Source organism: Polypterus senegalus, chromosome 2 (assembly GCF_016835505.1).
Source record: "Polypterus senegalus isolate Bchr_013 chromosome 2, ASM1683550v1, whole genome shotgun sequence".
NCBI classification, from domain to species: domain Eukaryota; kingdom Metazoa; phylum Chordata; class Cladistia; order Polypteriformes; family Polypteridae; genus Polypterus; species Polypterus senegalus.
This window is the reverse complement of record NC_053155.1, coordinates 266,268,383-266,281,216: the sequence shown is the minus strand read 5'-3', so window position 1 is coordinate 266,281,216 and position 12,834 is coordinate 266,268,383. Positions and strand designations below refer to the sequence as shown.

The following is a 12,834-nucleotide window of genomic DNA, read 5'->3' as shown; positions in this document are numbered from 1 at the left end:
CAACAGTAGAAATTTAATGGATACTTGTTTTGTGGTGGAAAAAAAAAAATTGATGAAAAACAGAATATGATCATTTGAACTTGTGTTATGAGATACTTGCTATTTCTACTTTGAGACTTTTCAGGTGTCACCTTTCTTTCAGTCATTGATGAAATAACCCAGGTTTTTGCCCAGTATCTGTCAAGGTGTTTCTCTCCCTGACTCATTATTTTTTTTTAATTTGTCTTTTTGTCATATACCCACCAGCTCTACTTGTTTACAATTTTTTTCTACTTTGTGTTAGTGTCAAATAGGTCAAGTGAATAAGAATGAGTCCTCATCTTCCTAAACTATAAGTTATAAATTGTCTTTCCTTCCTGTTTTGTAGGTAAATAATGTTGATATAAGCAATGTACCTCACAACTTTGCCAGGGCTACCCTCTCACAGCCTTGTTTAATCCTGCACCTCACTGTTCTAAGAGAACGACGCTTTGGTAATCGGCTACATGCACACCATCAAGATGGCTCCTCACGTGACGACAGCTTTCATGTAACATTAAATAAACGGGACTCCAGTGAACAACTTGGGATAAAGCTTGTGCGTAGGACAGATGAACCAGGTGTCTTTATCCTTGATCTCCTGGAAGGTGGACTTGCTTCTCAGGATGGTAGGCTCTGTAGCAATGACAGGGTACTAGCCATTAATGGACATGATTTGAGATATGGTACCCCAGAGCTGGCAGCACAGATCATTCAGGTATAGTAGTGCATGTTAAAAATACTGGAGAATGAATATATTTTTCAAGCAAAAATTTATAAGTGCCCAAAAAAAAGCAAATTAAGATTATGCCTTATAAAATATATGCAAAATATGTTTTGATGTCCACTTATATTTTAGTGTGAAATGCCTTGCTTTCTTTAGTTAAAATCAGTGTACTTGTTCAAAATGCTATTTTGTTTATTTAGGTTAATTGGTCATATTTTCATATACAATAACTAGGTCTTATTTTTATCTTAGGCTAGCGGAGAAAGAGTGAACCTGGTGATCTGTCGGTCTGGAAAGCAGTGCCCTCCACCATCAAGTGCCAACAACTTTAGGGAGACCTGCTTTTATGGCAATAGTCACCAGCTGCAGCAATATCACTCTTCACTAGTTATGAACCAGAATCATAACAGGACTGTTTCTCATCGGGTAAGTGATTACTCTCCTCTTGAACAAGAGTAAGGGTTTCAGGGTGTCATCATTTTACTATTTATTCAGTTTACACTTAAATTAATATATAATTTATGTACAGTATATTAGATATACTTGCTGGAGAATGCCTAAATACATATGTTTTAAACATTGTTTTGTGTAGAAACCTGAATTCAAGACAAATTAAACAAGATTTTCAAAATATTTGTTAACATATTATATCTAACATACTTCCTGTTAAAATCAAATGCATATTATTTGTTTTTAATTTATTTTTTAAAAAGTTAACAATTCTGAGTTACAGAGCAGTGAAAACACATTTTGCTTAAATTTCAGCATCAATTCTATGTGAAGTGAAGCACTGTTTCAATGAGTGAAAATAGTACTGTAAGGAAAAATAAGCAAACACTGAAACATACAGGCACGCTAATGAGGACTCTTAATGGACTGCATTCTTCAAGTATAAACTTAATATCATGTGTACATTGGGTACATAATACAAAGAAATTCTTACTTGCATTTCTTATGCCGAAGAGCCCCAAACCAGCAATAGAGCACACAATGATGTGATAAAATAAATAATATTTATTCACAACAAGCACCTTTAAACAATCTTCTTTCCAATAATCAGCCACAATAACAAATAAACCAAACCAATTCTTCTTCCCTACTACCTCCCATTGAGTGTTGTCCACTCACTCCCGAGTCTGACTCAACCAAAATGAGGCAGTAGCCTTTCTTTTAAGCTTGGACCAGGAATTGCTTCCAGTCTCTTTTCCTAGTCATCTGGAGAACTTACGGATCATGCAGAAACCAGGGCATTCCTCCCCCGTCAGCACCTTCTGGTGGTCCCCAAAAACCCCAACAGGGTTTTGCTTCTGGACTCCATTTCCCATGCAACTCTGCCTACGTCTTAATCGGGTTTATCTCCAAGACACACTTCCACCTGCCATGTGGGGGAACAACCTGCTCCTGACAAGCCCATTCTCCTGGTCCTTCCATTATTCTCTCCTGGACAGGTTTGAAACCTTTTTTATGATTGACTCATCTGTTCATTTACCTTGCAACTTGTGGATCAAATCTATTCTTGAAGGTACTGGTACAAATGCTGATGGTCCTGTACCATTTGCCAGAAGGCAGGAAGAAGAAAACATACTGTACAGGATGGCTGAGTTGTTTAATTATATTGTTTGCCTTTGTAAGGCAGTATGTGTTATAAAGGGTAGCTAAGTACCAGTAATATTCTGTGCTGCCGCCACCATCCTCTGCAGCACTTTACAATCTTGAGCCAAGCACGTTCCATACCACGATATGATTCAGCCAGTGAGAATGAAGTCTGACATGCAACTGTAGAAGTTACTGAGAACAGACAGAGAAATGCAACCTTACCTCAGATATCTGAGGAGGAGGAAAAACTGGACCAAAAGTCCAACTTGACAGGAGCTCGGTAACTTTAAACTTTGTAACTAACTTAACTAATTCTGAAAAAAAATGATGCTGCATCTGGCTTCCTTCTGGTTGCATATGGTCCTCCTGGTCATGCCCTCTTTCAAATGTGCATAAGTCAGATTGTCATCTTTTCTCCGTTAGTGCCTATGTAGGCTTTTGGCTGCACTAATTCACTTATAACAGTCCCACAGAAAACATAAGTTAAAGACAAGAACAGATATGCAATGCAGATTGTTTAATATGAGAATAATCTGTTATGACAAATATTACAGTGATTAAAGAATAGAAAAATTCAGAAACAAAGTTGCATAATTTTGTACTACATAAATGTATTATTTATGCAAAGTTATTAGTGTTTATAATTCAGATTAATTATACAGAGTTATTAGTGTTTATTTTCAAATTATTAATTTTTATTGGTTTATTCTTCAGATTATTTAGGCAGAATACTCTGGTAATTATGTATTTTTCAAAAGGGGAGATGATAAAGATGAACAGGGAAGCTCTATAAGCACCAAGGTGATTTGGAAGATCCTTTACCCATCATATACAAAGAGAGAGTAAATTCTTAGATATTTAAGTTGTTATGTTCTACTGACAAGAAAGGCAGGCATCTCTTCACCTAATGACTATAGACCAGTGGAACTTGCGTCTCACATCATGAAAACCTTTGAGAGACTGGTCCTGGACTATACGAGTCCTCTTGTGGTAGACCATCTAGACCCACCGCAGTTTGCCTATCAGACAAAGATTGGAGTGGAGGATGCAGTTATCTGTCTGCTCCACAAGGCTAATTCTCACCTAGACAGAGCTGACAGCAGTGTGAGAGTTATGTTTTTTGATTTGGCAAGAAATATGTAATTAATAAGGACCTTAAGTTGCCATCCTCGGGCAGAGAATCTGGAAGTCACATTAATAAACATCACAAAGTATAAGAATGGATGCCTTATAGTGACACTGAGCATATTTTGTAAAATGTAGATCTTCATAACCCTGCATTATATAAATATTTTTAGGCAACATTTAAGATACTGTAAAATGTTTATCAATTATTTCTAACTAAAGTAATATTGATGAATCTATTCAGTTATCAATGAAGGATTATAATATTTCTGGTCATCATAGCTTTTTTTCATTATTTTTGTGTTTGTCTAGGATCTGTCACAGTGTGTAACCTGTCAAGAGAAGCAGATCAATGTGAAGAAGGAGCCACATGAGTCTTTGGGGATGACAGTAGCTGGGGGACGCGGGAGTAAAAGTGGTGAACTGCCCATCTTTGTCACCAGTGTTCAGCCGCATGGCTGCCTTTCCAGAGATGGCAGGATTAAACGTGGTAAGTTCCTGGGCTCTATAAGATTTACAGAAATTCTGTTGTCAGTGATTTGAATTGACTACTAGCTTATGCTTACATGCTTCTATGTATACATGTAACTTGTATTCATAAATGCTTACTGTGTGTGTGTGTGTGTATATACTGTATATCTTATATAAAAAAATCTTGGATCGAGACGTGATCATCTTCTAGAGACACTTTGACATCACACGAGACATGATCATCTAGGAGAGACACCTTGATGTCATGCGAGACGTGATCATCTCGGAGAGACACTTTGACGTCACGCGAGACTAGACATTACAACCTTAGGAAGCAAGACCCATGAGACAGTGACTGTTGCACGTCACGGCCTACTTACAAACAATTTAAAACAAGTTCACGGACACCTAACCTTGCTGTTGTTGGAATGCTTTTGGCAGACAGACTTCATGTGTGCCCAGCTCTTAAACATGTTATACGTTCTAGATGGCATGTGAATGACTAAGCGAAGAAGAAAGAGCAGTGTGTCGAAAAGATACAAGAAGCGTTGGAGAGAAAAGGCAGCAAAAACGGACGCACAAGAGAGCAATAATAATCTATGTGCAAATTCAGAAAATAAGGAAAGTAATAATCAGCCCGGAGACACTTTGACATCCCACAAGACAAAGCAGTGAGACAAAATGACGAAATGATCAACACACAGCACGAGAAGCAGAACACGTAGCACGGCAGGAGGAGCAGTAAGCAAGCAGGTGATCTGTCCGCATCTCCAAAGTGTGCGTTCAGCCACCCCGTTCACAATGCGAGCAGCAGAGACGCAAAGTGGCTGGTGTGTGGCACGCCCTCTAGTAAACATATATAAATGATAAAATATCAGGCAGCAAACCGAAAAAGGATTGAGAATGGCCACCCCAGATATATATATTGTAAGGGACGGCTTGCAGCCCAACGTGGCCAAAATGCCCATGGAATTGAAGGATGGGGGAAGGCAATCTTTTTAGGTCACTGGCTCCCCCAGAATGCTAGATGGCAGCCCCCCAGGTTACAGCGGTGCCATGGATTCCATGGAAGTTGGAGTTTGGCGCCCTGTTGGGTTCTGTAGGAGTAGGCCAGGGGGCAATGCAGAAGCAGCTGCCACAAGGAAAAGGGGCGAAGCTTGCCACTGTAAGAGTGGAGGCAGAAGGACGAAAGAAGTGAAAGCCAAGGGTGCTGTATGCCATGTTGTGCTTGGTGCTGTAGGGAACAGTTATTTGGAAGCATGTTCCCAGAAAGAACAGAAATAAAAGTCTTGTTTGTTGCAACACTTATACCCATGGCTGATGTATTCAGGTGTTTGAGGAGCCGTATGCTCCCATAGTTTGCACAATAAAATGACAAAATGAAGCTAAATTCTATCAGATATACTGAACCATAAAATGCACTGGAAAGAAAACATTTTTTAATAAAATAACATTTTCCAGGCCCCAAAATAAAATTCTTGATTGGGGGAACAGAGCCCATCCTGACAACAGTGGGAACAAGGTAGGAAAAAGTCATGGACAGAGTCTCATTCCACCCTAGGGCCCACTCTTACAAACACACATACATTCTTCCTCACGAATCAGTTTGGTATCACCAATCAAGATGTGGGAGGAAGCCAGAGTGCCTGGAGGAAAACCCAACTAGACATGGGGAGAACATGCACACTCCAACAAAGACAATATCTGGCCATAGTATTCATTCCCATAGTGATGGATCCATGAAACAGCAACACTTTACACTGTGCTAATATGCCACCTATATATTTTGTGTTTTTCTGAAATTATTGTTGATTTTAAAGTAAATGTACAAAATACTGTAATGCATTATGTACATACATGAATATTGTGGTTGGACATTAAATTAAAACAATGAGTTGAGGAAAACTGAACAGTAATCACTACAGTAATGTAAATATTACACTTAGACTACTTTTGGTAAACTTAATGTACATTTCCTTTAGTTCCACTTACTGACTTGATGTTTGCATTTAATATGGCACTATTCTTAAAGTTAAATTTGTAATATAAAAAGGTACTTTCAAATAGTATGGCAGCAGCAGCAGTTAAGTTCCATTTGAAGACCTGGGGATGGGTCCTGGAGGTTACTTAGTTCTGAAGGTGTGACTATCATGTATCTTATGTGTTTTACCAAAGCATGGTCAACTGTAGCTACACAATAAAAAGCCATTTGCTCATGGTCTTTTTTTGTATTGGTAGAGTAATATATTGCTCTACTTTCCCTTTTTGTATTATTAATAAGTAGCCTTTGTCAGAATGCCTCAAATCTCCCAGACTTATCACTATTCATAAGGTATGATAGCATATAATGTCTCCCCACCTTCCCTTCAACATCTATAACCACAGGCAATTAGGCGTAGTAAAAGACAAGCAGGAGTAAAGTTACAATTTAAACAATGTATTATTGATAATATTCATAAATAATAACAATATGCAAAGTACATTTGAATATTGGCAACCATACAACCTGATAAATGGTGATGTTTAGCTCAGGTGGCACACAGACATGTTAGTTACTTAAAATGTCTGCAGTTAAGGCATCATTTGTGGTCAGCTTTCTTCAGAACAGGCCACATGCCTGTCTTAATATGGCTGCCGAGCTGTGCTCTCCATTGTGTTGTCCTTTCAGTTCATGTATCAGTTTGGTAAGAGAGAGAGATGCTCCTTCATCAGATGTTAGTAAGAGAGAGAGAGTGAGGTTAAGCAAGCAGATTCATAGATGTTCTGTCCAACCCCCAGAGCCAGTAGTACTCAATAGTAGTCGTGGTACTTAAAAGCTTCCGATACAAGCCAGTTCCAAACAGCCATACTTCAAACCAATGGGGGAACAGAAAACATCTTAACACCTGCTACTCCCCCAAACCCATATGTTAACGTAAAGCTTGGCAGTTAGGCAGCCTGGTTTTCTTATGGGGGTTGAGAGACTTTAGCAGAGAAACACTTGCCAAACTGGTTTAAGGCACATCACCCAAATCCTGTCGAAAAATTCAAAGAGACTCAGTCCCAAAAGGCAGGGGCAAACATGAATGCTTCTCACTAATGTAACACCAATATCACATTGCTTTGCCTAAATTACAAATAAATACATACAAAATATTTATCAACTTGTATGCAAAATCTCAAATCACAAGTCTTAAAATATGAATTCCTTAAATAACACTATTTCTTACACTCAGGTCATTACTGAATTTTCATTATGTAATGAGTGCAGCATTGTAGCTTACCTCTCATCATTTTGTGTGACAGAGAGAGGTTTTAGTTCTGGTCTTTAAAGAATTCTGTTGCTTCTGAGGTTTATGTCATGCTGTATTTGCATTAAGACCGTTATTATTCCATGCTTTTGCTATTAGCTGTTATCCACTTTCAGCCAGGCTTATTTTAAAAATGCAACCCATAGAAAGGTGTTAGGCATAACCACCATTATTCTCATGATGGTTTTGAGCTTTCAGAGTTGTCACGTAAATCAGATAGTGCACTCTTTGTCATTTCCAAATCTATGTTCTTTGTTTAGTTTAGTATGTTATGAAACAGTTTGTTTTAGTTCCTGCATCTTCTTCTAAAATTTATCTAAACTTTATATCTATATCATGGCAAAACTTGATGATTGGCCCAATAGCCTTTTCAGAAAAAAATCAGGAATACATTTTATTTTTGACAGAACACAGGTTATAAACTTAAACCGCATTTTTTTGGGTTTGTGCAATTATCAAATAACTGCAAACCTTTTTTATTTGCTGTTTTTCTTTTAAGTTTTGTCTGTATTATTACATCATTGCATATTCTTGTTCTGTTTTATACAATACAGGAAGTAAAAGGTGTATTATTGGCTTAGAAATTAAAGTTTACATAAACATTTTTTTCTGTTGACAGATTTAAACTACTTACAGCTACAATATACCAAAAAAATTATACTTCATTGGGGGTTTATGTTATATCCAGGATGTAAACCACAAAGACTTTTACAAGAACACATTAATCTTATTTTTACAGATTTAAGAACATACTGTACAGACTGCAGCAGATGCATTAATACTTTTCTGTTGGGCATTGACCATATTTTCATCATCATGGTGACAAAAAGTGAAAATGATGTAAACACAAAGTGGTCAGTACTCTTTATCAGTAGCTATTATCGTTTATTTAGGCCTAGTCCTGGAGGGTTCCATTGGGAATAGGAATTTGTTCAAATCAGTTTTTTTTAATTAGAAGTCAAATTTGTGATTAATGCACATTTTTATTACAATTTCTGTTAACATTCTGCTTTTCCAAGGGAATCAATGAGTTGTTTTGCAGATTATAAAAGTATATCATTTTTGACAGTCAAGAGAAGACCTTTCAGCCCATCACGCTTGTTTGGTTAACTAATAATTAAGGTTTCCGCTTACTCTACATGACTTGGTAGTTTGTTCTAGATGAAAATGTGAGTGAAGAAGAGCGTTTTGGCTTCCATCTTGAATACTATTAATTTCTTCTGGTGTTCTGTAGTGTGTGATTCATAGTTTTAAGAAAAGAAAATAATCTGGGTCATCTTTATCAGTGTCTCTGAGAATTCTGAAGTCATGGACTATGGCGACTTTTAACCTTCTCAGCTCAGGAGTAAACAGGCCTAAGTCACTGAGGCTGTCACAGAAATGTGCCATTTCCTCCTCCCTATACCTTACTTTCATAGAGAAAAGCCAATGCAATGCTAGTCTGTCATTTTTGCTCTCTGGTGTCCAACATTTACAATACAATGCCACACCAATTCATTTTATGTTGCACCAGTAACGGCGTACTGCACAATAACGTGCAGTGAATACACTTGAATTGAGCAGTCCTAGTTTTCAGACTCTTTCTCTGTTTCTGTTTACCATTCATTTGTTTAGAGTTTGATGTGCTTGCTGCTTCCTGAGCAGCTATTCTTTTCTCCACCCTAGTGGCCTGCTGTTTCTCTTCTTTCGCCAGCATCTTTTCACGTTAAAACTGATTAAGTTAGTTTTTGTGTTGCAATTACTTAGTATGTTTTCTTTAATTTTTTACTTAAGCTGGCACTTAAGTTTTCAATCTGCCTCAAGAATGATTAGCGAACGCGGTAGGGAATGAGAGCAGCGCCCATACGCATATGCATATTGATTCTACAATAAAATAAAATAAAAATAAAAAGAGTAATAAAAATCATCACCCCGAAAGCGGATAGTAGACGTCAAGTAGTATATGTGTACCAAATTTCAAGTCAATAAGTGAAACAGTTTGCGAGCTACAGGTGATTTAAAATCCTGGACAGACAAATGAACAGCCACTGTAGCGTATTATATTAGAAGATTTGTAGGATGTAGAGGAGAAGTTCAGTGTGTAATGGAATACTCATCAAAAACAGAAATAATGTGAAATACAAGAAGAAATATAATTGTTAAGATAAAAATGGGGAAAGTCAGAGACTAGTAAAATCTATTAGTGAAAATGTATATAATAATAATACCAATAATTAGAAAAGATCCACAAAGTTTGCAGAATAAATTAAAAGTGGATATTAAAACCTTTTCTTATTTATCTTATGAATGATGATGAACCAGTCCATTTATTATTTTATACTAGCTATGACCAGAAATCAGAAATTCCTACAAGAATTGTAAAGAAACTCCAGGCTTTACATTTTAAAACAGACATTCAGGTCTAGCAATAATGAAAAATGCATATGTAGCTATGATGTTCGCGAGGGCCAGACACAGCTTTGAAGTGGACTACTTGATGCTTATGGTACATTTTGTAGGACTTCAGACTTTGTAACACACATTTTAATTATGATTACATCTTCACAGTTTTCTTAGTAGAAGACATTGAGCCTAAAGTCAAGACAACAGGTTTAACAATTGAATGCAAAGACGAGTCAAAAGTAAACAGGAGAACGATGTTGTATACAGCAGGCAGAAATAGAGTTACAAAACATGAATCAAAGACAGGATCCTAAAAACAGGCAGAGGTCAAACTCCATAAACACAAAGCAGACAGCACCCAGAGAGCGACCTGGCCTGGTTAAATCACATGACTGGTAAACAGAGATGGAGAAGGGAAGAGGGAATAGTGCAAGGTAAAATATAAAAAGAGAGACACATTCAGGAATGAATGCTAAGGTTGAACAACAAGTCCAATGTAAATATTCTCCTAAAAAATATTAAAAAAGAAAGACAAAGTGTCCAACTAATAATCAATCTGCTGCTGCACGATGTGTCCAGCAGGGAGTATTAGCTTCACAAATGGACTAGGTTTAATGTTAGGAATAGTGCAGTACAGAGGTCATTACACTTACAGGCATGGCCGATATTATCGGCACCCCTGGAATTTTCCCAGAAAATGCACCATTTCTCCAAGAAAATTGTTGCAATTACAAATGTTTTGGTATACACGTTTTTTTCCTTTATGTGCATTGGAACAGTACAAAAAACAGAGGAAAAAAAGCCAAATCTGACATCATGTCACATAGAACTCCAAAAATGGGCCGGAAAAAATTATTGGCACCTTTTCAAAATTGTGGGTAAATCGTTTTATTTCAAGCATATGATGCTCGTTTGAACTCCCCTGTGGCAAGAAACAGGTGCTGGCAATATAGCAATCACACCTGAAGCCAGTTAAAATGGAGAAAAGTTGACTCAATCTTTCTGTTGTGTGTCTGAGTGTGCCACAGTAAGCATGGAGAACAGAAGGAAGAGCAGAGAATTGTCTGAGGACTTGAGAACAAAAATTGTGGAAAAATATCAACAATCTCAAGGCTACAAGTCCATCTCCAGAGATCTTCATGTTCCTTTGTCCACTCTGCGCAACATAATCAAGTTCACAACACATGGCACTGTAGCTAATCTCCCTGGATGTGGACAGAAGAGAAAAATTGATAAAAGACTGCAACGAAGGATAGTCTGAATGGTGGATAAACAGCCCCAATCAACTTCAAAACATATTCAAGCTGTTCTGCAGATTCAGGGTGCAACAGTGTCAACTCGAACTATCCGTCGACATCTGAACGAAATGAAACGCTATGGCAGGAGAGCCAGGACGACCCCACTGCTGACACAGAAATATAAAAAATCCAGACTGGAGTTTGCCAAAATGTACTTGAGGAAGCCAAAATCTTTTTGGGCGAACGTCTTGTGGACAGATGAGACCAAGGTAGAGCTTTTTGGTAAAGCTCATCATTCTACTGTTTACAGAAAACGGAATGAGGCCTACGAAGAAAAGAACAACACAGTACCTACAGTCAAACATGGTGGAGGTTCTAAGATGTTTTGGGGATGTTTTGCTGCCTCTGGCACTGGATGCCTTGACTGTGCAAGGCATCATGAAATCTGAAGACTACCAAAAGATATTGGGGTGCAATCTAGAGCCCAGTGTCAGAAAGCTGGGTCTGCGTCAGAGGTCATGGGTGTTCCAGCAGGCCAATGACCCTAAACATACCTCTAAAAGCACCCAGAAATGGTTGAAGACAAAGTGCTGGAGAGTTCTGAAGTGGCCAGCAATGAGTCCAGATCTAAATCCGATTGAACACTTATGGAGAGATCTCAAAATTGCTGTTGGGAGAAGGCGCCCTTCAAATCTGAGAAACTTTGAGCAGTTTTCAAAAGAAGAGTTGTCAGAAATTCCAGTTGAGAGGTGTCACAAGCTTGTTGATGGTTATAGGAAGCACTTGATTTCAGTTATTTTTGCCAAAGGGCGTGCAACCAAATATTAAGTTGAGGGTGCCAATAATTTTGTCCAGCCTGGTTTTTGAGTTTTGTGTGAAATTATGTCAGATTTGGCTTTTTTCTCTGTTTTTTTGTGTTGTTCCAATGCACATAAAGGAAATAAACATGTGTATACCAAAACATTTGCAATTGCAACAATTTTCTGGGAGAAATGGTGCATTTTCTGGGAAAATTCCAGGGGTGCCGATAATTTCGGCCATGACAGAAGTGACAACAACAAAAACAACAAGCACCAATTAGGATACAAATAATTTTAGATTTGAGTTATATTTTAGAATCTTTTAGTATAGAAATGCAGACCCAGGCTCTACCAGAAGACTCCAGTGACAGCTGTCAGAGGTAAATGTAGCAGTTAGCTAAGGTGCTGTCAGTGCACTGGCTGCTATCTTGTCCATATATTGTCTGAGCCTGAAGAACTTTGGAGGGGGTAAAACAGCTGTTGTATTCTGGCATGTCTGGGGTTCGTGGTCTATAAGCTCTCAAAACACTAGGGTACGGTAACACTCCTTGTAACTTTAAGATCACATTATTTTTAGTGCAATAAACTAATCAGTGTTCAACTAGGAGCCCCACTTTTTAGAAAAAGCTTTATCAGCATTCTACTTACAGAGCCCAAGAAATATTTCCTTGGATTGCATGAAATCCTCAGTTTCTTGGCAGTCTGTCATATGGAATAACCATCATTTTGTAAAGCAATAATAGACTGACATTTTTTTTTAAGAAAGCTGCTTCATTTTTGTCATTTATGAATCCAGAATGAAACTTTAGGAATGTCAGTACCTTGCAGTCTAAGGAAAATAATTACTAGCTGTATTGAACAGAATAACAAGTTTCAGCTGTGTTAACTCAAATTACAACGGCTTCTTTAGCAACCAATTAGCATTAGACATATATAAATGTAAGACCCGTGCGTGTATGTAGTCCACTCTGCTCACAGTGAACCACATCCACTAGATGGAACATGCATGTACTTTTAAATTGTTTGGTACTTGCATGCACATCATTTCTCACTACGAAAGACCTGTGTGTGTTTAGCAGTCTGTTGTGCTCACGCTCAACCTCAGCAAGGTAGTTGGTGTGAATTCTATAGGAGATGTAGAAGCTTACACAAGTGTGAGTTGCACTTGGTGAGATGGTGCATGCATG

The 12,834-nt window shown here is 37.9% G+C and overlaps 1 protein-coding gene and 1 long non-coding RNA gene across 3 annotated transcripts in view; one reads left to right on the top strand and one right to left on the bottom strand.

Moving 5' to 3' along the window:
- The window catches only part of LOC120523841, a 161,737-nt gene that overhangs the window by 77,380 nt on the left and 71,523 nt on the right, over positions 1 to 12,834 (bottom strand). The window lies entirely within an intron of this gene.
- Positions 1 to 12,834, top strand: part of lnx2a (ligand of numb-protein X 2a) — a 152,211-nt gene that overhangs the window by 135,320 nt on the left and 4,057 nt on the right. For both annotated transcript variants that reach the window (XM_039745495.1, XM_039745496.1), the window contains exons 6-8: positions 368 to 736; positions 998 to 1,171; positions 3,779 to 3,956. In XM_039745495.1, coding sequence (XP_039601429.1) covers positions 368 to 736; positions 998 to 1,171; positions 3,779 to 3,956 — 721 coding nt within the window. The remainder of the gene's footprint in view (positions 1 to 367; positions 737 to 997; positions 1,172 to 3,778; positions 3,957 to 12,834) is intronic.